Source organism: Toxotes jaculatrix, chromosome 20 (genome assembly GCF_017976425.1).
Source record: "Toxotes jaculatrix isolate fToxJac2 chromosome 20, fToxJac2.pri, whole genome shotgun sequence".
NCBI lineage: Eukaryota > Metazoa > Chordata > Actinopteri > Toxotidae > Toxotes > Toxotes jaculatrix.
This window is the reverse complement of record NC_054413.1, coordinates 15,935,491-15,962,834: the sequence shown is the minus strand read 5'-3', so window position 1 is coordinate 15,962,834 and position 27,344 is coordinate 15,935,491. Positions and strand designations below refer to the sequence as shown.

Genomic DNA, 27,344 nt, shown 5'->3' with positions numbered 1-27,344 from the left:
AAATTATATTTTCAGTACATTCTCAACACGTTATAGGCAGACATTTTGCCTTATAGTAGGAAAAGCAGTGTTAATGACAATACCCTGACGCTGTAACACTTTTGCTTTTAGTACTATGGAATGTAAAAATGTTTGATGCTGAAAAGGACTATTAGTTCAACCAGTTTATTTTATTTTTTTGACAATGCTTTACAGCTTATTCAAGTTTATAAAAATTCACCACGAAATATTTTATTGACTAAGTCTTGGTTATTCAGTTAATCATATTTTCCTGTTGGAAAGGTGTGTAATTTTTGTCTCCAAAATTCATCATTTTATTTTATCTGTTTTATATTATATTATATATTCTTTATTTTATAATTTTTAAGTTTTTCCACAATATCTCAACGGTTGTCTTTACCATGTTACCCCTTGCATGCAGCTCTTTTGACAGCTAAACACTGCTAGCTTAAAGCTATGGTAAACTAAGCTTACTTATTCATTTTTGCTGGTGATAGCATGGGCGTTCTGGCTTACTTTGTGTCCCTGTGAAAACAAACGGAGATGGCACAGAATATGTATTGCTAACCAACACAACGCAGACGTCTGCGGTTAGACCGCTTAGTATTTCCTCACTAAACTACAAATACAGATGTGTCTTTTGGTCGCTTTAACTCACCAGCGCGCTCAATAGCTTCGTAACTTTCCGGTCATTTTCGCCATTGCATCGCCTTGCCTCCATTTTGCTTCCGTGTGTTTGTGTGTGTGTGTGTGTATGTGTGTGCGTGCGCAGTGTAGGTGTAAACTGGAGAGAAAACAGGACCGTACGGGGACGTACTGCGAAATCTCCACAGAAATGGACGGGTAATGTTTTATCGGCGATGCTTTCTACATCTCATTACATTCTGAGGTAGCACAGAGCACTCACTATGTGAATGCGTCATTAAATGGGAACGAGGAGGAGTCGTATGCTTGTGTTAACGTGTTTCCATAGCCACGCGCTCCCTTCCATTAAGGAAGTGCCTGATGTTAGCATGTTAGCATAACTTAGCTAACGCCCTCTGCTTATTACATTAGCTGCGCTGTAACCCATATTTGATAAAAGTGCTTAGGATTTATGGCGACGTCCCACGGAGACGTGCTCATACAATTCCATGATCTATTCATTCTCTACAATAACATTTTACTGCTGTGAGCTAACGAAGCCGCTACTTAAGTTTAGCAGACCGTTATGCTAACGAATGTACAGTACTGTTGGTCCTTTGTGTTGTAGCTAACTAACTTAGCTTTAGCTGAACAGGCGGTCCAATAGCTAGACCTACTATATTTTAGATAGCATTAGACGTGGCTGGTTTTAAATCAAATGCGAACAAACACTTGTCCAACCCAGCGTTAGCGAAGCTGTGGGGGTAAAATGATACAATATGTTAAAAGGTGACTACCATTGCTGTTGCTCTAGCAGCGATATACTTAGTTGGCCATAGCATTATGTTACATTAAGTGTACTAGGGTGTGTCATTCAAAGAATGTTAGTTGACCATGCACTGGAGTTGAATGGAGCATGACCTCAATGTTATATCAGTATGAGCCCCTTGTGAACCCCATAACAGCATGAGGCCAGATGGTGTTGGTGTGGTTAAGAGCAGAGGTTACACAGACACAGCTAGAATGTTCTATTAATTTATACATTGAACAAAATAGTAACATTAGATAAGAGGTGAGGCATCCTGTTAAGAATGGCAGACTGGACATGTATTAGTTGGTATTCAGTCGACAATGTACAGTTAAGAAACACCTTGGGTTCTAAAAATATATGACTAAAAATAATTTTGCCACTGTAGGTTTAGTTCAGTAACAGTTGTCAGTTTTTAACATTTGTGCCTTCTCTGACTTACTCTAACCATAATCTGTTTAAATGCTGCGTAATATTTGGCAGTTTTTTAAGTATATGATGCATCAGAATTTGAAATTTTCACCAAACAATTTAGACTTTGTGAGAGGCTTCTTAAAATTAAGTAACAAGTTACTGTCTTCTATTTCAAAAAAGGGTGATTGACATCAGTTGCTTGTGTATCTGACAATGCCTTGTCTCCATATTTTTTCATTTTGTTTTCCCATTTTAAATCCCTTCATTTTGACCATATAAAAACCATTTCTCTTTCAGCATCAGCGATGTTGTAGTTGGAGTGAAGGTGAGTTTGCTCTGGTTTTTTCTTAGTGTTCAACACACAAATCACTTAAGCGTGCCTTTGACACTGTAGGTGTTTTTTGTTGCATTATGAAACAACATCCACATTGTTTTTACTTGCATACTGCTGAGGCTGAACAAAAACAGCTTGAGATTAGACAACAGATATTGAAAAATATAATTTTTTGCATTTGGGCAATATTAATGAAGGTCTCAAGAGACCTCAAGAGAGGGCAAGAGTAGCTGGTCAAATAGCTATATTTCTGTTTGATTAAAAGACATAACTGTTGAATGGACATTATTCTTGTAGACATGACTAAACTCTTTAAATTTATTTTAATTTTTCTATAAGAACTACTTTAATGCTTTGTACTGCCCTCCGTTTCCTTCACCCTTCTCTGCTTCCATTACATTGAGATAAGACTCAGTTTGTATGGTTTACATCCTGCCATACTGTTGCTTTTGCTTTGCTTTCTGTGTATAATGATGCTGGAAAAAGAAATTCAGTGATTTGACTGACAAAATGCAAGTTGACTTGGGCTCTTTTTAACTGATGACTCCAGTCATTGACTTTTAGGGGGAGTTCTAGAGACTGGGATTTTTTTCCTTTCTTTGTCTCATTTTTTTTTCAAGCAGATTTGATTATTTACTTAATGACTCTACATACTCAAATATGAAAAGTTTCTGCTTTTCTTGGTCTTTCATTATATTTAATTAAATATTTTTGGGCTTGGACTGCTGGTCAGACAAAACAAGTCTTTCAATCATATCTCCTTGGGCTTTAATAAAATGTGATGGGACATTTTCATTGTTTTCTGGTGTTTTGTAGACAAAATAATGAAGAAAAAATTTCAGAGTAATCAATAATGAAAATAATAATAGAGCTTTATTTGCAGCTCTAATTATTTTTCTGTCTTATATGATTTTTTGAAAACCTGCAAATGTTCATGATTGAGTCAGTGAAACAGCACATTTTTGGCATTTTTATCAACTGCAGGGATCAATCAAATGTCATAAATGTTTCCAATTTATTTTCAGACTTATCATTTCAGCTCTCATGTTAACATTTCTAGCACATTTAGACACCATTGTTGACTTAATTGTGTGGTCCCTCATTCCTACTTCTGACATAATATAATTTTTGGCTTGTTAATTTGTTGGACTGATGGTTATAAGAGATATACAGTAGATTCTACAGAACAGAAGAAAGAAAAATCTAACATGGAGGTGTGGCAAAGCCTAAAGATATTGCTGTATTTTAAACCTGTTGTAACACAACAAACATCCTTGAAATAAATCTAAAGAGACATCCCATAAAGATTAGACCACATTTCATTTTAAATTCCTTTCCAACATTGCACCCTGATGTTAACGCCTGAACAATTTGATTTCTTTTAAATATTTGTTTTGAGCTTTCATAGCATTACACTGGGTTTAATGAAATGGGTAGGGCTTGTGTCCCTGCTGATCATCGAACAAACCTGTTTCCTTGTGTAAGTGCATTGTTGTTCGGGATACTTAACCAGATTTGTTGAGTGTCAGCTGCATTTTCGTCAACACAAAACAAAGTTAAAGTTCTCCCTCGAAGGGAAAAGGAACAGTGATAAAATACTAATTCCTCTGATATGGTGGTCTTTGCCACCCTTTTTATTTCATCAGTATTTCAATGTCAAAAACAAAACGGAGAGGGTTGCCAGCTGTTGGGCGAGAAATCATGTCTTGGATTCTTGTAGCTTGTGCACTGCGCGCTCACATTTTGACCCAAGTCGGACAACTTTATTACCCTTTCAATTTATTTGTGTCATGCCGCTGTAGCAGGGCCTACAACATCTAGTTTATCGTAACCATAAAGAATGTTAGTGACAGAAGAACAATTGGTTCAAATTCAGTCAGACAGAAACAAGTAGAGGGTGTATGAAGCTATTATAAAGTTGTGTGTGTAATGGGTCCCTAGCCAGGTTCCTCGTCATCCCATCAGTCAGGTTTAAGAGCACAGGGAGCCCGTCAGCTCTAGCAAGCCTTCTGGGACCTAGTATAGCTCAGGATGAAATGACACATCTTGACATCTTAAATTCAGCAAGATTAAACCCACACCAGCAGAGGAGGAGCCAGACCACTCTTCTGCTGTTTAATGTCCCTTTCCACCTACTCTTCTACCCTCCTTTTGTTCCTTTAAACTGTCTTCAGAAAGCTCTGTTTTATTGTTGTCTTTAAGGACCTGCCTGGAAAATGTTAATAGTTTTCCCCATCACTTCATAACTCTGTCTGCCTTTGTGATTTTATTTTTTTCCCACAGAGAGGATCAGACGAGCTGAGTATGTACAACAGTCCCAACTCTGGCATGAGCAGTATCAGTGGTGAGTTTGTTCCGACCACCCCTGAATAGGGAGGGGATTGACAGAATTTGCATGAAACCATTTGATCGGTAGTGACAGACGGCATTAAGAGGAATCAGAGGATTAATAGGTGTTTGAAAAGTGAAACAGGCTGCGTGAGTTGAACTGTTCTCTCATGGGAGCTTTTTAGTGTCTGAATAACATCACGCTCCTCAGTAGGTGGGCACCCACACACCACAGCATGCGACTAGAACAGACATAGTGGATACCACTGCATTTTAATGCCTCCTCACTGTTTAGATGATATCAGACGCATCTCAAAGAAAACTGCAGAATTAAGGATGACTGAGGGAGCTGCTCACACCGCTACAAAGAGAAGAAGTACAAAGTTAGACTATTAAACACAGCGTACAAAATAAGAACAATGGTAAAGTAATACACAAGGGTTCTGGGAGATTCTGTCTTTAATCAAAGTCCCAGTCTACCATTGCTACACACTGCCCACGTCCAAGCTAATGTCGCCCCAGGGAACTGTCTAATAAAGTGAGATAAAGAATCCCAGGCCGCCTTGTGTGTGTGTGTGGTAGCATCTACCATTGGTGATCTTGAATAACCAGTCTTGCAGTGATGGATGGCAGATGGTTCATTAAATGCAGGACTTTCCAGTCCTGATATGAAAGCTTAAAAAAAAAGAAAACGGACAATTTGTCCGACAGATGGCCTCTGACATTAAACATGGGCGGGTCAGGTGTTGTGTTACAAAACCAAATTATTAATCACCTTTGGGCAGTTGGACCAGCAAAGACAACTGAATGCATTGTCAGCATTCTGCGATTATTTTATTAGCAGAATCACCTGTGCGCCTTTATTATTTCTGTTCTCAAGAAAACAAAGCTTCAGATGAATTTATTTTGAGCTTTACAAAATGTAAGACTGGGACACTGTCACTGCCGCACAGTGGCCATACATTTTTTTGGAACAATCATAATTTAGAATGAACTGGCTAAGGGCTGGATACAGTCTCTCATAACCAGCCACATCAGAAATGTGTTTATGGTTGATTTGAAAGGCCGCACCTAAAGGCAGAATGAAAAGCCAGTCGTCATTTAGAGAGGGGAGAGGTGATATAGTTTAAAAATGGGAATAACAGCGCACATTGTCAGACTGTCCCTCCTGGGAGATTTTCATGGTGTAGCACTTAGTTGTTATCCTGGAAAGTGCCACAAAATAGTTGTGTAACAAATAAAAAAAAAAAAAAAAAGAGCTCGTACAATGCCTGGCTCCTCTCTCGCCTCCACACAGGTGACCAATCACAACACAGAGTGCGTGTGATAGTCAGATTGTCAGTTTTGAAAACTTAAAGATATAGACATATGAAGACTCCCCCTAATCCCCTAATAAACTAAAGCTGCCTGGCTAATTTAACTTAACTGTGACATACAGTCAGCATTTGTTTTCAGCTCATTCATACGCTCTTAGTACCACAAGCGCTGTATGTCTGTTTAAAACAAATCAGTGTTGTGGATCAAGGAATACAGCAAGTTGACAGTGGGCAGATGTCCACAATTTTTGAAGGTTTGTGTTCTGCTTGTTCTAGAGGTGTTTGATAAATTGGTCTTCCCTACTGATCTGGTTTTTTGCACTTAAGGTAAACAAGCATTGTTGTCATCAACTTGGGTAAAATACAACCTTAGATCTGTGTCATTGTTTCGCTGTGGCCTCTGCTCTGCTGTTGGCTGTATTGTGTGTGAGGAGCTCAGCCTGGCAAATAGTGCAAACAGAAACCGTCACAGAGCCTTTGATAAGAGAGAGAGAGAGAGAGGCAGAAATCACCACTGAGAGTGAAAGTTTTGTGGCATTCCTTCTCCACAGCATGTGCTGTGTTATTGGCAATAATCGTCGGCTGAAATTCTGTTAACGGAACAAGAACAATAATTTAATTTTCATACTAATCCACCAATGATATATTGTCCACCGTTATGTTGTGCATCCCTTGAATTACTTCAAGGTGTGCGACCAACCCGATGTTTTTACTGTAGCTGCAATTGTTTTGCCACGTGTGCGTTCAAAATGGTCACAGTCTGGAGGGTTGCCTCTGCGATCTACTAGTCACAACAAGATTTCAGGGCAGAATCCTTCAGAATAAAAGCTTTATCTTTACAAATGTGAACAGAGTAAATTTGGTCCTGCTTAAAGAGTAAACAAAAATCTACACTGTATAAAGAGAATCTATCAATGGTATAATACCATTGCCAGTAATCCAGATAAAGGTTGAAAGATGTAATACAACCACCATATGTTAATCCAGAGAACAGTCTCGCAAAACTTGTATTCCTTTTATAGTAGTTAACATGCAAACATAAAAATGCTGAATATGTAAATATATGTCCCCTGATAATATTGTTACAGCATCCAACAACACATTCAGAGTTGAGTTTGATTAACATTACTATGGCCTGGGAGGAAATTCTGAGGTTTGCAGGAGCTGTTGGGTAAAGAATAAGTCTGGTGAGATTATATATTTTTCATTTTGTCAGCAAATGCCATGTGTGGAGAGCCAAACCGACAATGAATTTGTCCTACTAACAAGTGTTGTGTGTGCATCTGGTGTCTGATATATCTTGTTCCTTTATGCCATAGAGCTCCATTGTTGCCCAAAAGCTATTAAAACACACCAGGGAGCCACACTGTTGGTCTCCATGACATGTTCCTTCATCACCAGGAACACATACATTGTAGTTTATTTAGACTTGATCACAAATGTACATCCTGTTCCCATAAATATTACCTGGAAGGCTAAATGTTGTTAGTCCTCCACTGAAAAGAGTCCCCAACAAGTGCACTGTTTCCTCTTGTTTGAGTCATTTGTGCTAAAAACTAGCTGTCTCAGGAAGTTATTTAGCCTTTTTGAAAAAAAAATAAAGTATAGAACTGTAACTCAGTATTAAAGGATTATGCCTTCAGTAGGAACCAACAGACTTGGAGCCGAGAGCCACAAACAGGCTAAGAAGCTCAGAGGATTGAGAGACAGACTAAAACAGTCTGTTGGTTTTGTCCTTTGGGCAGAATATAGAATAACTCTGGAGATAGTCTGGATCTATAATATTGCCAGCCTCATCCTTTAAATGAGGCCGGCTATCGTTCTGTTGATTAGTGTAGTTAATTAGTGCGTATGCTAAAATTTTAGATGGGGCTTCCAATGGCAGTGACAGTAAAAAGCTCAGGGTGGAGGAGGCCCCTCCATCTCGTGTTCTCCACATCAGGAAGCTGCCCAACGAGGCCTCAGAGACTGAAGTCATCGCCCTCGGCTTGCCTTTTGGCAAAGTCACCAATATCCTCACGCTAAAGGGAAAGAACCAGGTGAGTGGAAGAAGTGGATAACAAGGTGTAGTTGAAGATTTTCCCTCTAAACAGTTGTTGAGCATCAGTTTGACATCACAGATAAATCTATACCGGCTGAGCCATGAAAGGGTGGGGTGGTGTAAGATGTTTAAATTGTTTAAAAAAAATTGTCATTGAGAGTAATCCTTTTTGCCAGGAGGACAGTGGTCATATTTTTCTCATCTTGACCTGTCAAGAACCAAGTGTCAGCTGACATCTTGCTGCACCACATGAGTACTTTGGACACAATTGGTCTTGCTATCTTGAGCTGCATCTGAAACATGCCCACAGCTCCATACAAAAGCTGGCCAAAAGCCTATTGTCTGTCTGCTGAGGAGGGCTGTAGGACATACTTGGCATTTGTCCCCCAGATTCCTGTCAAGTATGGCTGCTTTGTTCTCCTCACAGTACCAGTGTCGGTGTGTCTGCTGGTCTTGATCGATTGACAGCTGCCTCATCTCAATGTTCAGACAACTTTGTTTGTGTTGGTCTGATAACATTTCTGTTGCCACCACAGTGATGAATTACAATTCACTCAGTGAACACTTTAAGTATTGACCTCTGGCACAGACGTAATAGAGGTTAAGCCTCTTTACTTCTCTGTTACTTATCAGGATATCTCATGTTACTTAACAAATTTCAATAAAAAGGGTGGAGGGTTTTATAAATCAGATATGAGATTATTACCTCTTGAGTGGTAACAGTGTGAGTGACTTTATCAGAGTTTTGTTTTTTTTCTCTACTTCCAGGCATTCTTAGAGATGGGGACAGAGGAGGCAGCCATCACTATGGTTAACTACTACACTACAGTAACTCCTCACATCCGCAATATTCCTGTCTTTATTCAGTACTCCAATCACAAAGAACTCAAAACTGATGCTGGCAATCAGGTAGGGCTGCAACTCTTGATTATTTTCGTTATTTATTCCTATGCTGTTTATTTTCCCAAAAAATCAATTAGTTTGTCTTAGTCTTAGACAGTGGAAAATGAACATGGTGGTGTTTTCAAACAGCAAAATAGCAGTCAAAACACAATAAAGGATACTCAATAATTCAGTTTACTATAATGTTATACTTTTCTGGCTTTTTGTTGCAGCTCCACGGTCAAATTAGTAAAGTTTGACTACAGGTTTGCAAGTTTTCATGTCAACCAAACACTACAGCTGTTTGTAAATTAAAACTTTAAGTCACCAAAAGGCTGTCTTAATACATTGCAGTGTTGTTGTAACTCAAATGATGATGATTTTTCTCTATGTCTGATAACCAACAACCTTAGAGGCTGCAAGGTTGGACATAGATGATAACACTTGCTATGTTTTCTATGCATTAATAGTTATCAAAATAGGTTATCCTCTTGTCTGGTGTGCTCCATGGTTTGAAAGCAGTGGTTGACAGCTTGTGTTTGGTCATAGCGGACCCAGGCAGTTCTTCAGGCCGTGTCAGCAGTCCAGTCTGGTGGGTCACCAAGCTCAGATGTTCAGGAAGCTCTCGCTGCAGCCTCCAGTCCTGTGCTGCGGATCATCATCGACAACATGTTCTACCCTGTAACGCTGGATGTACTGCAACAGGTAAGAAACTTTTTTTTTTCACTGCACACAAGAAGAAATGGTTCAGTTGGCATTTTACAGAATATTCAGTGTAAAAGTTTTTTTTTTGTTTTGTTGGCAGATTTTCTCCAAGTTTGGCACGGTCATGAAGATAATCACATTTACCAAGAACAATCAGTTCCAGGCCCTTCTGCAGTTCAGTGATCCTGTCAATGCACAGCAGGCCAAACTGGTGAGAAGTCATTTACCTGCAGCCCCTGCTAGTCACTTTTCTTTCAGTTAACTGTTTATTAGTGCTTTGCACTAATGTAATAATTGAACATGGGGGATGATGATGATGTTTTTTCCTTTGCCAGGCACTTGATGGCCAGAACATCTACAACTCCTGTTGCACGCTGCGTATTGACTTTTCCAAGCTGGTTAACCTAAATGTCAAGTACAACAACGATAAGAGTCGTGACTACACGCGACCCGAGCTTCCTGCTGGTGACGGCCAGCCCAGCCTCGACCCCACGGTGGCCGCTGCCTTTAGCAAAGACTCCAACTCCCTCCTCGGTAAGATCCCAGGTAGATCACTTTTCTATTTCCTCCTTTTTTATTTTGTATTTGTTATTGTTACCCACCAGCTAAATGCTTTAACAAGTGGTCATGACCAAATTGTTCTGGATTACATGTCCATGTGATTAGATTTCATATGAGTCCATTCTGTTTGGACATTTTGATCAGATTCTAGACAGTGTTGTAATACAGTGGTTTAGTAGAACTGCTGCACTCCATTCCATGATTGCTTTGTCTGCTTCCTGTCAGGAGCCCTGAACCCTCTAAGCGCGGCAGCAGCGGCTGCCGCTGCAGCAGGGAGGGTGGCCCTCGCTGGACAGACAGGGTCCAGTGGGGTCCTGCTGGTCAGCAACCTCAACGAGGAGGTCAGTAACACACATCCAAACACACCAGTCAGATGGACCATCTAAGGCTTGAACTCCACCACTCTTACCCACCACCTTCATCCCTCTGTTCCTTTTTTCTTTGTTTTTTTGTTTTTTTTTCTGGTTATGGCCAGTTGTCCTCCTCGTGCTACCATTTCCATTTTCATTGTCTTGTGTCTTCCATTCAGGATACATTAAGAAGGTCCATGGTGGGAATCAGCTAAACTAAACCACTTAATTTTGCACATTTACATGTGACCTTGGACAGTTCCATTTTAAAGTTCAGTTTTAAGTAGTAAGTTAAATATTAGAAATTTACAGAATTAGAAAGCAGAGAGTGACAACTCTTCTGTGAGATTCTGTGAGACTGAGAGGGTGGTTTTGTGCTGGAATTAGAATTATTTCAGCCTTTTATTCTACAAAATTTCTCTTTATAGTGAGGCTGATAATATCTAGTCCATGTCCCGAGAAAATCCTCCTGTGTTCTGTCATTTACGAGGTAACATTTTGAACCTCTGAGGATCTGTGAGTTTGTGTGCAGTTTTATTTATGGTGTCTGCTCTGAGAGTCATAATCATGATCACTGAACTGTCCTAGGGCACCACTAATGTTCCACTTTTGGAATCCAAACCTTTTTAAAAGAGATTGACTGGACCTTTTATTATTCCAATTAGTTTTAATATGAAGCAAGAATTTTTGTCTAACCTTTTCTTTGCTGTATTTTCTAGTGTCCTTTACATGCCCAGGGCCTTGCTGTTGCTTTTTTGTCCTTTTTGGTCAGGACTCATTATGTCCCCGTAAGAGAGAGGGGGATTTGTTGTTTCTGTCACCACGCCAAAGCCCTCCCCTCTTTCCTCCTCCGATGTTCTGCCCTTCCCTTCTCTTATCAAACTGTATCTAACTCGGCTAACTGTCTTTCTTCTGTTTTTTCTCTCTAAGTTCTCCTCACCTCTCCTCAGCTCATATGAAAGCTCATATGAAATCATTCTGTGGTCTCCTAACCTGTGTCTCAGTTCTGGGAACAAATACCTGCCTCTCTGAAATGCTCACTTGCTGTCTTTTCTCCCTGTTCCTCTGCCTTTTTTTTTAAACTGTGACTTAAATAGCATCTAATTTGTCCCACCTAATGTCTCTGTCTCTTTCCTCATCAGTCTGTTCTCTCTGGCTGTGAATGAATGTGTCATCCCGGAACCTTTGACAGTATCATTCAAACTGAACATGTGATGTGAAGATACTGTGCTTAAGCTTTTCCTTTACTTTTTTTATTTTTTAGCTTCTTGGACTTGTGTGAACGCCACCTTTTACTGTAAAGTGGCCTTCACATCAACTCTTGCATGCCAAATTGTACTGCTAAACAACATTTTAACTGCATGGTCTCTTAACTAATTTTCCCCCCTCAGCTTCTCATATTGTTCTAGTACCATTCTCCCCTGCTGAAAGATTGTAGATCTTCAGATTTCTGACCTTCTGCATGTTGTTTTTATCCCATGGTTATGACTTTATATTGCTGATTTTATTATGATTTTGACTAGAATGTACCTTTACCCCATGCTTGTCCAGGGTGAAATACATTTTGGCGCAAGTTATTTGCTGTATTTTGACTAAAGAAAACATTGATCCAAGCCATTATCTCTGACCAAACTACCTGCATTATTCCAGTGTACTGACCTATATTTTATTTTTTGTCCCTCCCCCCTCCTCACTTTTATTTTTTTTATTTTTCCCCCAATTTGCATTTGCCTCCCTATTCATCTGCCCCCTCTCTCTCTCTCTACTCCCACCCCTCCTTCTCCCCTCCATTCATCCTGCCTCCCTGTCCCCCCATGTGCTGGTGGGTAATTTTTAACCCCTCAAATCACCCCTTCCTCTTCCACCTCCTCCTCCTCTTCCTATATTAACCACACCCGTCCCCCAACAAAACCCCCACCATGACTCCTCTTCTGCCGCCTGCTCCCCTCCTCCATGACCCACCACCTCCATCACTCTCCGGGGGGAAAACAAAAACCACCATTCCTCCTACCTACCTCCGTTCTGGATCGATCTGTCCATCTCTACCTCCGCTCCGCTCCGACTCTTCTACCTCTCTACCTGTCTCACGCTGCTTGTTGCTCTTCTCTCCCTCTAAAGATGGTTACGCCCCAAAGTCTGTTTACCCTCTTCGGTATGTTATCGTTAGCTCTCTCTCTCTCTCTCTCTCTCTCTCTCTCTCTCTCTCTCTCTCTCCTCTCCTCTCCTCTCTTTCTCTCTCTCTCTCTCTCTTCTACCACCTTATTTTGTTCTATTTCCATTCTATCTTTGACACATTTGTCATTGTTATTATTATTATTATTATTATTACTATGATTACAATCTTATGTAGATTTATTTGCGCACAGTTGCTTGTTTTTTAAATTATACTACATTTTTGCCCCCTGTTTATTGGTTTGGGTTAATGTTTATTACTTTGCCCAAAAATTCACTAGGTAATAATCTGTTAATGCACGGTTAAGTTTAAAAATTATTTTTGCATGCTGTTTTTATTTATAGCCGTCTGACACACCTTGATGACTTATCTGTTTAGAGGGTGTCTCTTCTCTCTTTACCTGTTCTTTCTACACACCTCTCACTCTGAAGTCTACCGTAAATTTCTTGTGTGTACTCTATTCTTCTCTTCTTAGCTTCTTGTCTTAAAATATCCTTGTCTCCAATGCTAACTTTTTAATTGTCTAACTGTCTGGTTTCTCTCTACCTCACCTCTTCTCCTCCCACCTGCAACTTTAATGCAGGAGTATATGGGGATGTCCAGAGGGTGAAAATTCTTTACAATAAGAAGGACAGCGCTCTCATTCAGATGTCAGATGCCAACCAGGCCCAGCTAGGTAAGGAGACATCTTACCCAACCAATTCTAGTCATTTAGGTCTATATAGTCTTTGTTGCAAGTAGCTTGGTATTCAGGACACATATATGGGCCTTGTTCTAAACAGGTGTTCCACTACCAAAATTTGTAACTCATAATTAAGCTAGGGTTGGGCCATAACACGTTACTGCATATACAGAATATACAGTGAGAAACTACACTAGCCAACTCCTGTAGCATAATCTACTTCTCTTTTGTCCATCCTAAACAGTCACAGTCACCACGTGGCGACTTGATAGCTACTGTCTGGAGTCATAAACAGATCATAAACACGAAGCATTACTTTATAAAGAGCTTTCAGCTGTATAGGGGCTGCATCACTAACCGTCCTTTTCTTTGCCACGACCAAAGCAATGAGCCACCTGAATGGCCAAAAGATGTACGGCAAGATCATCCGGGTGACGCTGTCTAAGCACCAGACGGTGGCACTGCCTCGTGACGGCCTGGATGACCAGGGCCTGACCAAGGACTATGCCAATTCCCCGCTGCATCGCTTCAAGAAACCTGGATCCAAAAACTTCCAGAACATCTTTCCGCCCTCTGCCACCCTCCACCTCTCCAATATCCCGTAAGTACTTGTCTATTCAGTCAGTTCTGTTGTCAGATGCTGGAGTAGGCTGTGTTCCAAATATCCCTTTTAACACCTAAGGCTGTTAATGCAGGTCCACTACAGAAGCACAGTAGTTTTTAATTTCAAAGTATAACATCAGCCTCATCGCAGTTTGAGTACCACACTGAATAGACCTTTTTCACAGTAGAAAAGATGCTGGAGTGCACCACTAGTCCAGTCTGAATAGGACTGAATGCATTCATGTTTTCTTCCTGTTGATTTCTCTATGCACTCTAAACACAAGGTACTTATATTGTGTGTTAGCAAATTATATAACATTCCTGTCATGTCTTTCTTTTGACAAGGACTGTATTTTTAATTGGCGAAATCTTTCCACCAGAGAGGCTTTAGGAAGTCAGGTAATAGAAAGTTGTTTTTTTTTTTTTGTGCAGGAGCTGCGCTCTGTCACGTGCACCACAAAACCAGCATACCCTGCCCACCAATGTGGCTACCCTCTGGGATTTCTCCCAGTGCAAATCCAAAGATCCAAAGATCTTACTGTCCACAGTTTTCATTAAAACTGCTAAATGCTAAGGGATCCTAAGGAGTCCTATGAAAACTGTTGACAGTGAAATCTGTGAGTGTGTCATGATATACCTGAAATTCTTTCTACAGACAAGATGTGACGGAGGATGACCTGCGGCTTCTCTTCTCCAACGCTGGAGGCACTGTGAAAGCATTCAAGTTTTTCCAGTACGTAGACCTTATAAAGTTGCATAAAATACCTCACATTTTTTGGTGTCGTACCCCAGCAGAGTTTGTTTCCTGTGGTACTCAACCACTGTGTCACGTTTTCCAGGGATCGCAAAATGGCTTTGATCCAGATGTCAACAGTGGAGGAAGCTATACAGGCCTTGATTGACCTTCACAACTACAACATGGGAGGCAACCAGCACCTGAGAGTCTCCTTCTCCAAGTCCACAATTTGAGAATGTGACCCACAAACTCCTAACAGTACCAGCGTTTACTGTTTTGGAGCCAGTCCGCAACCTTTCAGACTGTGTCTGGACACTGGGGGGGACCACAGTGATTCAATCAGTTTTTGTCGTTGGGGTTTTGTTGATCCTGTCATTCCGTGAGAGACACTGAAATCTTTGACTTGTATCCTTCTTTTTTTTCTTTTCTTTTTTTTTTTTTTGAAAGACAACACTTGAGTATGTTGCAGATACTGGATCCTCCCAGCTATTCTTAACTGTACCTCTGTATTTTTATGTCAAAATATTGACATGATTGATTGTCCCTCTATGATAGTTTGATGTAGATCAGTGTTTATTTCTTGATTTAGCAGAAAAGATACAGTACTTATGTGCCTTACTTGACATTATCAGCTGTTTATACAGACGGACATTTTCATTAATACCCTTCTATGCTTTTGAGGCACATTGGTATTGGATAATTTTTGGGGGGTTGGAGAGAATGCAAGCTGTTTTGTCATCCTCTAGACATCACAGTTTTTGAAGCTCTGCCACCAACCAGGCGTAGCTTTTTTTGTTTTGTTCCAGAGTTTTAGATTCATAACATTTTCCTTTTTAGTTTAGCAGCAGGAGAGAGGAATATTCCTGAGGCAACATTTTTAGAGTTTTTACAGCAGACTGTGACAGGCAGTTTAACTTGAATTCCATTATTCCACAAGTATGTTCAGTGTATGATTGTTCTCCCCCCAGTTTGGGCATCACAATTCATGCTAAGATAAACTATCATAACGTGGCTCATGGCAAAGTATTTCTTTATCTGTGTTTTTGAAGCCTTCCATGCTTTTTCCATATCAGTGAGGTGTAATTGTCAGTGACAATGGTTTTCTGAGCATGTATAGTGACAATAGGATCTCACATCAGAAAGTGTTGCATGCTGTGGAAGCAGATAGAAGATGAGTTCCCACTGTGATTTCATTGTCATGTGACAGTTTTACTTGAGAGGGCTACTCAGTTGGACCAAAGTTTCTGTGCCTTTAGTGTTCCTTTAATTCCTTTTAACACAAAGAAAAAAGCATTAGAAAACACGAAAATGCCCAATGCCCAAGTGTCGAGTAAATTCCCTCGTTTTTTTTTTTTTTTTGATACAATAAGACCTCTTGTGAGGTGTTTGCTCAGAAATAATAGTTATGTATATTTTTTCCTCTAAGTCTGGTTTTATACAGCTCAAAATGTAACGATTTGGTATAGTTCTGAAGAGGCACAATTAAAGGATGAATTATTTTCTAACAAGGGGAGGTGCGACTTGGTTTCCTGCTTTTTGAGTTTTCCCTCTCATGGTCTCTCGTGTATTCTGCATTACCTCTGTAGCATGCCTAATAAAACTCTTCTGTAGCTCTGCATTCACCTCCTCTGTCTCTCTTCTTCTCTGATCTGTCCGTTCCACTCGCTTCTGAAACCATCTCAGTCCCAGGGTGGGAAGAAAGCCAAAATCCATTTTGGAGCCACTTGAACACAAGCTCTAATAAGCCAGATTGAGCCCTCTGATGGTGCTAATTCACAGGACAAGAAGTACATTTTCTTGATGCGTTTCCCACCCTGCCAACTGACACAGTCTATCCCTCTGATGTCTTGCTTTTCTCTCCTCTGGTAGGTGCCTATTTTCTAATCAGTCTCTAAGGGTTTCTGCTCTCCTGACAATCTGTCTGATCTATCTACTTGCTCTCACACCTTTATCAATTACATAAATGGCCTCAGTTGTCATTTTTCCAAGCTTTCTGCATGTTATGCTAATGCCAGTTTTGGAGCATCTTTGAGTAACACTGCTACAGGCACAGGCATAGATAATGTGATGTGTTAAGCCAATGAAATTCTGGAGAATGCAACAGAGCACCAGGATGGGATGCTTTTCTGGATCTCAGTTGTTCTGGTCACAGCTTTGGTCTGTAAGAAAGTAAATGACTGACCTTAACCGTTAGCCAGTCCTTAAAAAATCTTAACACTTCTTAACACACAGCAGCTGCTGTGGAGGAAGAACAGATGTCTTTATTTGACTCAAAGGATAATACCAACTTATCTTTGCTCCCATTTACAACCTTATTTTTTTTATGATGAATCGGTACTGTAATTAATGCACTTGCTACAGCCCGAAGCTTATGCTATGTTGTAGTTGCAGTTTGACAGAACTCCAAGTACATACACTCCCATTGGTTTCCAAAAATCCTTTTAAAGGACAGAGATGTATTGCTAGGTGTCATTTAAATATGCCCCCTCCCACCCTGGGCTCTTAGTTACAATTGAGGACTATTAAAAGGAGGACAATTAAAAACCAACACTTGGTGGATGCGTTATATATTATGACTCCAGGTTCAATATGTTTGAGTTTTGGGTGGTGTGGTGGTGGCACTGTCACGTCACAGCTTTGAACCTGCAGGGCAGCTAGGGCCTTTCTGGGTGGGGTTTGCAAGTTTTTCCCTGTGTGGATTTCCCCTGGGAGCTCCAGTTTCCTCCCACAGTCTGAAGACTCAAAATTTTCCATAGTTGTGAATTATTGTAAGTCCAGTTGTTGTAACCCACGGAAAGTTATCAAAAATGTGGCAGTTCACCTCAGCTTTACAGATATGTTTTCTCAGAAGATGGCAGAGACTAAACTAGAAATAAAAGAATGAATATTGGATTTACATTCATCAGGAGGACAAACATAACCACAAATGCAAAATGCAAATGCAAATGTTGGTCTGTGTCATGTGTAAATAGACCTATTTGCTGATATGTTAGCCATGTCAGCTTTGTGATAATATGTCAATACTTTGTTTACAGCTGGTTGCAGTGGTCCAAAATGGCCAAAAAAAAATCAATTAAAGGGGAACTTCAAAGATTTAACATAAAGTGTGTTCCCCTGTATTGGGGAGTACTACTGCACATTGGAAGAAAGTTATATAAAACCGTTTGCGTCTCCAGGTGGAGCAGCAATCAGTCACATGCTTTCTCATCAAGATTTTTTCCTGGCATGTGGAGGTTTTAAAACTGCATTAGATCCTCATGTTAGAAAAAATGAAATAAAGACAATATAAATGAAGAGTTAATCAAATGATGGTATTAAAAATTAAATAATTTACAAATTAACAGTAAACTATTTTAGATAATTTATGTTTAAAACTTCTTGAAGTGTATTTAGACTCGTTCTTAAATCCTGGCTATGGCCCTGTCGTCACTAATTTTTTGATTTTATAACAAGACTTGCATCAACAGTAGCCATAAAAGTAGAGCAGGAACAAATATAAATAAAATCATTGCATGTCTCCAGCCAGATCTTGGCTTCCTCTAGGATTTAAATTATGCACATCCTACACTTTCTGCCAGTACTCAGCCCACTGAAATATTTTTTAAAGGTGTGAAAGCGTGGTGCACGGACTGAACACAGGGCAGCGGATCCATCAACGGATCCACCTCTACTTCACGATGGTCATTTTGAGTTGGGAGATCGTTGCTGCAAAATACAGAAAATCTGTGTTTATCTCAGTCATATGTGACCATGAAGTGAATCATCAACTTTCAGCTAATGCAGACTTCTGCAAGAAGGAATGATCACTATAAGCTACAGCACTGTTTACTTTAGATGATGCAAGCGTAACAAATGAAAACTCACTGTATTTGTAAGACTTTTTGTGGCGAGGGGCACTAAGGGGAGGATTGAAATCACCGACAACGCCACCTGGGGACTCGCACCCCAGGAAATTCCTAGCATAAACTTCTTAGTAAATGTACAAGACACAGGCACGTTACTGAGGCAGAGATGTGAGTTAAAAGATTTATAAATGTATTTAATAATCACAAAAAAAACAAAGAAAGACTGGAACTGATGAGAACTGCTGAAAAAGAAAGAAGGAAAGGTGAAAAGAATACCGGCAACTGAATGAAATAGTTTAAATGTATTTTATTATATTTTATATACTAAAAAGGAGGAAGGCCTCAACAATCGAGTTAAAAGAACAAAATATTTAAGATTTTAAAATTCAAGTTAAAACACTAGGCAGAAGCCACATGCAGAGAGGCAGACTACACAAAAAGGAGTGCCAGGAGTGTTACCACTACTCACCCTTAGTGCAGCAAATCAAACTCACGGCAACCTCACAGCAAATGATGCAGTCTACAGTGCCCCTGTGTATTAACGCACATGCAATTCAGTGAAGGGCCCTCACCACAGGTGCCTAGCCTCCCCACAGTAGCACTCCACCTAGAAGGAAAAGAATCTCAAAACAAAATTTAATCGCAAGCAAGTGAACAATAATGGTAAAGCAAATATAACCCGATAAACAATAATCAGCCAAGCAAAAATACAAAGTAACCCAGTTGGCCAGGAGCAAATTCAAACAAAAGAAATCACTAAGAAAATAACTAAAAGAACAGAAGCTTAAACTCAAGGCAAAAGTCAAAAACAAAAGGTCAAACTAAATCTACCAGCCAAAACTAAATGTAAAAGATAAATCTAAACAAGTAGACAAAGGTTAAACTAAGGTCCAACAAAGGCAAACTAAGGGCAAACTAAGGGGTGAACTAAGGGGCAAACTAGGGACAAAGCAGAACAGAACAAGAGCAAACTAAGAAGCGACTGAGGGGCAAACTAAAGGTCAACTAAAGATGACTAAGGGGCAAACGAAGGGGGCAAAACAGCAATAGTGCAGGTGAACCACAGGATGTTAAAAACTATTATCAAACCCTTCACAAGCAATGCAGCACCTGGACAGCCCCAACAGGAACAGAGCATGAGGCAAAGAGAAACATAAAAAATCACAGGTGTCTTATATAACTTGTTCCTGATTAGGAGGAGTTAGGAGGGACTGGCTCAAGGCTGCACTCAGCAGCTCCACCTAGAGTAGGGGAGGATTCCCCACCACATTTTTAAAAGCTAAAGAAAACCCCCACTATAGGATACAATGCAAATGTCAGTAATCTGGATTCTAATCAGTAAATATGAAAGTAAGTATGGCAGCTGGATCTTGAACACTGAGCACAACAATGGTAGTCCAGAGTGGTTTCAATCTCTGTTAAAGATAATAATGATAAATTATACATCAGTCAGATGAGTGAATATAATGTCAATCATTAATTGCACAGGACTGTAGCCAGTGAAAGTGTTTCCGTGAAATTAAGCTAATCATTCAACCGTGTGATGTTGACACTTTTAGTTATTGTGGCAGGCCTTGCAGCACTAATGTAAATTAATCAATAAATAATTAATACAAATTGAATCACAGTGTAATGAAAAATGACCTTTTCACCTTAATAGCTATAGCTCTTTCACATAGTAAGTTAAAAAAAAAAAGTATAAATAAATAAACTGGCTTGTACATTAATATGCCAGATACATTTATTTCTTGTGAAATAGTAGATTTTTAATCTTATGTTGTACCAACCAAAAATGTCAGAGAAATAAGTGAGAAATTCTCAAAACGTGACCTCAAAGCTATAGCCTACAGTCAGTGTCATTGTTTTTACAGTATACTGGGGTAGTGACTACTCTGAATACAAGCATAATGATCCCCAGAAGATGAATCCTAGTGCTTTAGATGACACCTTGACTCTGGCCCTTGCTGCAGTAGACAAAAACCTCCAAGATATTTGTTCTTAGATCTAATGTATCTAATCTGATTGTCATGTGATTTGCTGAACACATTCCTGCTCTTCAGAGGATGAAACCTACAGGTTTCAATGACCTTGTTGCCTTTCCTCTAGTGTCAAGAGTTGTTTTGTTTGAAACAGAACAGATTTAGACTTTTACTGTTTGTGTCACTGTACACGAACAACAAAGGTTTGCGTCATTTGCGAGCAGTCAGTTGTCTTCATTTCCAGTCTATACGAAATTTAATTGCATAATGTATGATTCTCAGCATGCGGTGTCTGAGAGTTAGAAAAGGACAACTATAAACTCATATCTAAACAACAGTTAGACCCCGTAGGCCTGAACCACTGATGATTAGAGTCAACCACTGAGGTTCAATTTGTGTCGCGCTCTGACTGAAAATGATAAAGTTGCTGCTGATGTGTTGATGTAAGCAGGCATTGCTCCATCAGGGACCGGGCCCATCGGCATGACTTTGTGATGATGGACGTCCTGTCAGGCATTGTCTGATGAAGATGACGCTCCACAGTGAGGCCCTGGGACCAGGCAGATGACCTGATCCATCATCACAGAGACACACTGTTCCTTACTACCAACGCAAGGGGCTTTTATTTTTGTAAGCTTTCAATGGAAGTGCCTGCGTCCTGGATACCGCTTTCTAAACAAAGATGAGATGATGTATCAAGGCAGAAGGGCAGAGCCAATCAATAGCTAGTCTGGCCAATGCATCACCAAGGCTGGACACTGTGGTCCTGCTCTCCATCACTCTGCTTATAGACGATGGGATAAAAGCGTCTCTCTCCAATGTCTAACTCCCTTATGGGTTCTCACTGGCGTCCTCACTATTAAAACGTTTGGCTCTTACTAGCTTTCTAAGTGATGAATCACTTGTCTTTGCATTTGGATCTGGTGGACGTCTCCAGTTTCTTATTAAGTACCATGTTTATTTTCTGCATGACAGCACAAATAAGCCATTCATCTCCTTATATCCAATCACGTGGCACATGAATGTGGTATTCTAGTGAGTGGTCTGCCTGTGTCAGTTGGTGTCTATCTACTGTATGTATAGTTCATTTCTATACTTCAACTAAAAGCTCACTTTTTAAAGAATCCCAAACCTTTCCAACCTGCTCTGCCAGATGACCCAGGACAGTGTGTCCCCCTTTGTGTTGGTGCTATGAGTCACCAGTGTGGATTGTCCCATTCTCCTCCCACTCAGCTGGTCAAGTGCTGTCAGTTGTCATTCCACGTGGGCAGATCAGCCACCTTGATACTGGTGTTACTGGCATCCAGAGGGGTGAAGTAACAACTTATTTTAAACCCTGTCACATGCTTTCATTTGAATAACTGTCCAAGGCCCAAAGAGATATTTTACAAAGCAAACAGAAAAAGATAAAAGCCTGTACAACACAACATTGTTTTTTTCCCCCGTCCCCATTTATCATCTCATGGCTCACAGGATGGATACCACTGGACATCACTACCCAACATAATATGAAGTGGAAAACCTAGCTCTACCTTGATCAGTATTATTAATCAGTGCCATGCACTTTTGAGACGGCCCCTAACTTAAACTCCTCAGTGTCCTTTCTACTCCTCCGCACTGCACAACTGATCTGGTAAAAACTATTGAGGATGAGCATCACTGAATGTCTGAATGTTGAACTTGAACCTGAATAAATCTCTGTGTTTCTATAGCCTTGCAGTTCCAGTTCACACTGGAACAACCACCTGAATTACTCTGATACTACTCTGAAATAGTATGAATGTGATGATTATGAGCCAAGATGTGAACTTAAATCAGTTAAATCATTTTTTATGTTAATTATAAACAGATTTATGGACATCTGTCCTTGATGGACATGAGAGATGACACAAGATTGGATTCTGACGATTATAGCAAGGTTTGTGTGATGTTGGTGTGTTTTGATATGTGTCACGTTCATGGTAAATCAGGAGACAGATTTGGAGAGGGTGGCGCGGGTGGTGGTGGGCTCTGAGTAATACTGAAAAAAATATGGATGCTTTTCATATCTGCTCAGAATGCATCAGCTGTGCAGATCGTATATGTAGTCACTTACACCCTCCACTTTTATATTGTTGTATTGGTACTTTTACTAAAACCTGAATCTGAATACTTCTTTATCCAATGGAGGAAGAAGTATTCAGATCCTTTATGTAATTAAAAAAACTTAGTGAGCTTTAAAAGTGGTTTTATGTAAATTTTGTTAGCTTTGGACAGAGCCAAGCTAGCTGTTTCCCTTTTTCCAGTATTTATGGTAAGCTAGGTTAACCAGTTGCTGGTAATTTCATATATAGAGTAATGTATAGCTCATAGTACAGGACAATCCTGTACCCAACTACAAAGTCACATAAAAAAAATAATAATAATAACAACAATAATAATAATAATAACAACAACAACAACAACAACAGCAACAACAACAACAACAACAATAATAATAATAATAATAATAATAATTTCTGAAGTAATTGACAACAACTGCAGCAGCTGACAGACAGTGAAGTTGCTGCAAGACTAAATTAGAATTTCCAAAGGCAGATGATGTGCAGGCCTACTGTCAGCTCCACAGCAAGGCAGGCAGGTGTGAAATTATAGGATGCATTCCTTAAAATCTTCATCCTGCATAGGTAGCAGACAACAAGGCTGGTGCATTGGATCCATTTTAAAAACTTAAGTAAAGGGACAGCAAAGTGAATTGTGAGCAGTCAAAGCAAACAGGAACGAAAATGATGGGAGTGGATGATAAACAAACGAACACTGTCATCTCAACTGTGTTCTTCAGGATGTGTCTGTGCTCCCTCAAGGCATTTCTCAAAGTAGATGCAAAATTCTCTCACATTCCTCCAAATGTTAACACGTCTAAATGCAGTCAGTACATTTGGCCTCATGGGCTTCATGCTACGGTATGTTGAAGCGATGTTACTTTGCTTTCACTGTCTCTTTATTTCTGTTCACATAAAAGGAAAACGTCTGCTGTGCTTCCCTCAGAGAAGGAATCAAATCAGCCAACAGTTTGCTGTCAGTGTCTGACATCCTGAAATATGAAAAGCAACACTGAAAATGCAGCAAATTTTTCCTCTTTTGAAAGTGCTCTGTGTTAAACATGTAGAGATTTCATTTTCAGGGTTTGTGTACCTTTCTCTCTGCTCCCCAGTCATACAGCAAGCAAGAAGCTCCTTGAGGCAGAACTAGGTGGTGAAGGCAGCTGATGTTTTCTTTTTTTTTCTACTCATATTAAATATATGGGTATATATAAGGGTAGAAATGTAAGCTCATACCAATTTAATTCTTTTACTTTGATCAAATAGCTTGCCGTCATTTGTTAAAAATAATTGCACTAGTTAATTTAAACATGAGATATTTAATAAGAAAAAAGGGGAGACCCAAAGAGACAAGTGGCTGAAGGTTTGGTGTTATGTATTAGTAGTAACTGTATTATTAAAAAGTGAGCGTACTGAAGTGATTGGAAAAGAGCATGAGTGAAAAAGTAGCATCTGTGCACCATCATCCGATGGATGATGCCATGGTGCTGTTACCTAACATACACAAGAGCACATTTAATTTTATGCTGCATTCACTTGAAGGAGGAGGAGAACACCAAACACCACTTTGTTAAGCTGGATTTACTCAAGGGGTTTACAACCATCTCACTGTAGATACTTACAGTATCTGTACGTTTTGGTCAAGGGGGTTTGAAGGTTTAAATTTAAAAACATCAGGTTTCACCACCACAGCACTAGATGGCTAAGTTTTCATCACTAGTTAGAAATGGCTTTCTTTCCCATTTTACCTGAATGCTGCACACAATGAAGCGTCACTTTCTTTGACCTTTGATTACTGTCACTTTATTTGTAACCTAGTTGACTGTAATCAACCTAGATATATCTTAGTTACAAGTCTTGAAATGGTGTGACTGAACAAGTGGTGAGTTCAGTGTAAAACTAACTAGTTACAATGTGGTAGTTAGTCGCTAGTGTTGACATTAACAGTTCCACTGCTTCCTCTACGCACAGAGACATAATACTGTATCCATCACACAGCGCTCTGTGGTGGAACACTCAGCACACAAAAAATAATCACACAAAACACTGACAGCTTGAAAGTGAGAGTATATTATATACAACATACGAGACAAACTTTACTGCTAAAAACCAGAAGGAAAAGTTTCTCCCAAAGAAAAATAAATTTACTTTTATAGTGTTTCCAAGAACAAAGAAGAGAAATGTGTAGCTCTCTGCCCTGCAAGAATCGTTTCTCGATACCAGTACAACCAAATGGCAAAAAGTTACGAGCTGTTCACATGCTATCATATACCAAGTGCATGCACAGGAAATCCAGGATAGAGGCCTTCTTGATATAAAAACACAGAACATCTGGTTACACTTAATATGACACCTTCACATTCTTCACCTACATGAATCCCAACAGGCATATAAGCAAAATGATCAGAGGCAAAATGATAAAACTAACGACTCATATGAGTTTACTTCCACAGCTGTTAATGTTCAGATATGGCAAATCCCATCTATAACCTGGAGGCTGTATAACATCTGATTCAGTGTCATTATGACTGTGTTCTCTTCTCTTTTTCTGTCTTTCTGTCTGTGTTTGAACCCTCTCCTCGTAGGACTGGCGCCAGTCGGCCACCACTTTCACTGGTGGCTGTCACCACATGTGGTCTGTAGAAGGGGGAAAGGACACAGTATGTGTATCAGACTGCAACAACTGAGCAACATTTTTTTTTCTAGATTAAAGGATCTGGTACAAAATACAAAATATTGGAAGACAAAATATTAGAAACACCTCTAACTACTGAATCAACTCCAACAGTTTCAACAAAAACTGAAGATTTATGAAGGGAAAATTTATTGCAAAGCGGTCATATCTTACGCAACCTGTTGTGTAAGACTTTATACAACAGTCCCTTATTAGGTGCACTCAGCCTTAACTGATCATAATGGCTGGTTGCTGTCCACCATTATGAGAACTGTAGCAAAGCCACCAGGTATGATGTTCATTATGATCGTTACAGCTAAGCTAATTGAGGCAACGCTATATTAAATTATATTAAGCTTAGGTCTGTCATATTATAACCGTGCTTAAATATGATCTGTATGGATGTGCATCTTGAAAATATCTTTATTGTGCTTTTTATATGGCATCTTGGGAGATTAGCCTTGAGCTAAAAGAGATTGAAATAAATAAACAAAATCATATTCCATAAATTTCTTACATGACTCCTAGGAAGTTGGTAATTTTTATATTGAATGGTATAATGTTAAGAACCTTGTGTCACTGGTTTTGTTACCAGGGGTGACATGTTCCCCTAAATACATCACAATAGTGCAACTGCATGTGGTCCTGTAGACACCTTCTGTACCTACAAAACCACCTCTGTGGTAGTTCCACAGAGATAGTTTTTATCAGGTGTTTATATGTCTGTCAGTATTTTAGAGAAGCTGATGGTTGACTGTGTGACCTGAATGTTTGCTAATATAGGAGAAGCACAAACTAGGGTTAACCTCTGGCATGAAAACCCAGTGAAAGCATTTGGAGACTTTCTCTGTTAAATGTAATGTTATCTTAAAAACTGGCCTCACTCGCTGATTTGAAGCAAGAAAAAGTGGAATGTGGATGCTTATGAAAGGACCCAACTGTGATCCAGTCTTTCATGATTTTCTAACTGGGCTCACACATCCAAAGTCTTTGCTCAAACAACTAATCAAACCCAAAGATTCCTCGACCTAAGACTATAAAATCACAACTCCAGAATGAACTAAAATAGGCACTTCATGCCATTCTGCATGGGCACACAGAAGCTGTTCTGTGGATCAACATGACATTTTAACAGAAAATTCTAAGGACCTTTAAGCCTCCTAAGTACACCCTGGATGGGTGCTCATCACCCTGAAGGATGTGAACCGTCCATCTGGGTTTTTCCTCAAATATGAATGAATCAGATTTTTTGCCATTTACAGAACCACCTTTTTATAATTAGTTTATTAATCCTGGTCCTATCACTGACATTACACTGACATGCTGCCACGCACCTCAAATACTACATGGATTTTCTGCTCTGGGCTCTGCTGACTGGAAATTACTCAATGTCCAAAACATCATTTTTACACCAATACAGATAAAAAGCAGAGACTTTATAGATTTAGATGACCTGTAAACTGCATATAAACACATGATTTTATCACATCAAGAGATCAACGAGCATAAAATGAAAGAGAATTTGCATTTATTAGAGGCGGTTGTGTTTCTGTCGCTTGACAAATAGAATATCTGCCAGCACAGAGGCCAGCGCAGTGATTAAGTCAGCCCACCACACTCGCAGCAAAGGAACGAGCCAAACCTAATGCTGATTGCTCTCTTTTATGTTCCCATCGATCTACATTATCAAATCAACAGAATAAGATGTCCACTAGACATAACATCAGCGCACTTCCATCTTTACATGCCACATTACTAATAGGATTTGTCACAGATGGGAAAATATAATGGTCTTTTTTCACACATTCTGGCACCATTAAACTGCCAATGCTATTTTTTGTGTGAGAGGCCTCACCTTCTGAGGTAAAAATTTTATTACATGGTAATTTAAGACATGGTTCGTTCATCTCAAGTGTCGCCTCTGGACATACAAATCAAAAAGAGGCCCGCTGATATTTTCATTCCTCATCTTCCAAAGCCCACACATTATCCTTTATTATAATCTGTATTTTATTTGCATTTTTCGCCCCCGAGGTGAGGAGAGAAATCCGGCAATAGCCATGGAAACCCACAGCCGCCTGCTTTTATGTGTCTTGCTTCACTGAGGACCTGGGAGATTTATCACTTCTTTATGTCACAGTGCCTTTTATGACTTACATTGATCATCAAGGTGTACCACCATTATCGCGCGGAGTACATTATCGCCCG

General features: G+C 39.7%; 1 protein-coding gene across 3 annotated transcripts; it reads left to right on the top strand.

Moving 5' to 3' along the window:
* The first annotated feature begins 761 nt into the window (after positions 1-761).
* LOC121200258 (polypyrimidine tract-binding protein 2-like) lies at positions 762-17,767 on the top strand. Of its 3 annotated transcripts, none has more exons than XM_041065426.1 (14): positions 762-843; positions 2,144-2,171; positions 4,464-4,524; positions 7,691-7,863; positions 8,634-8,774; positions 9,297-9,452; positions 9,553-9,663; positions 9,788-9,998; positions 10,239-10,354; positions 12,482-12,515; positions 13,120-13,212; positions 13,603-13,819; positions 14,477-14,554; positions 14,661-17,767. In XM_041065426.1, the coding sequence occupies exons 1-14, from the start codon at positions 836-838 to the stop codon at positions 14,788-14,790; spliced, it is 1,557 nt and encodes a 518-aa protein (XP_040921360.1). In that variant the 5' UTR covers positions 762-835; the 3' UTR covers positions 14,791-17,767. The 3 variants fall into 3 exon arrangements, with proteins under 3 accessions (XP_040921360.1, XP_040921362.1, XP_040921361.1); XM_041065428.1 differs by having other exon boundaries at positions 778-843; positions 4,464-4,482; XM_041065427.1 differs by having other exon boundaries at positions 788-843; positions 9,788-9,986.
* Positions 17,768-27,344: the final 9,577 nt, after the last annotated feature.

Bases quoted from the DNA above. Each gene is read 5' to 3' on its own strand.
- LOC121200258 (XM_041065426.1), top strand. The intron at 2,172-4,463 runs GTGAGTTTGCTC...TTTTTCCCACAG, and splicing joins ATGTTGTAGTTGGAGTGAAG to AGAGGATCAGACGAGCTGAG. The intron at 4,525-7,690 runs GTGAGTTTGTTC...CTAAAATTTTAG, and splicing joins TGGCATGAGCAGTATCAGTG to ATGGGGCTTCCAATGGCAGT.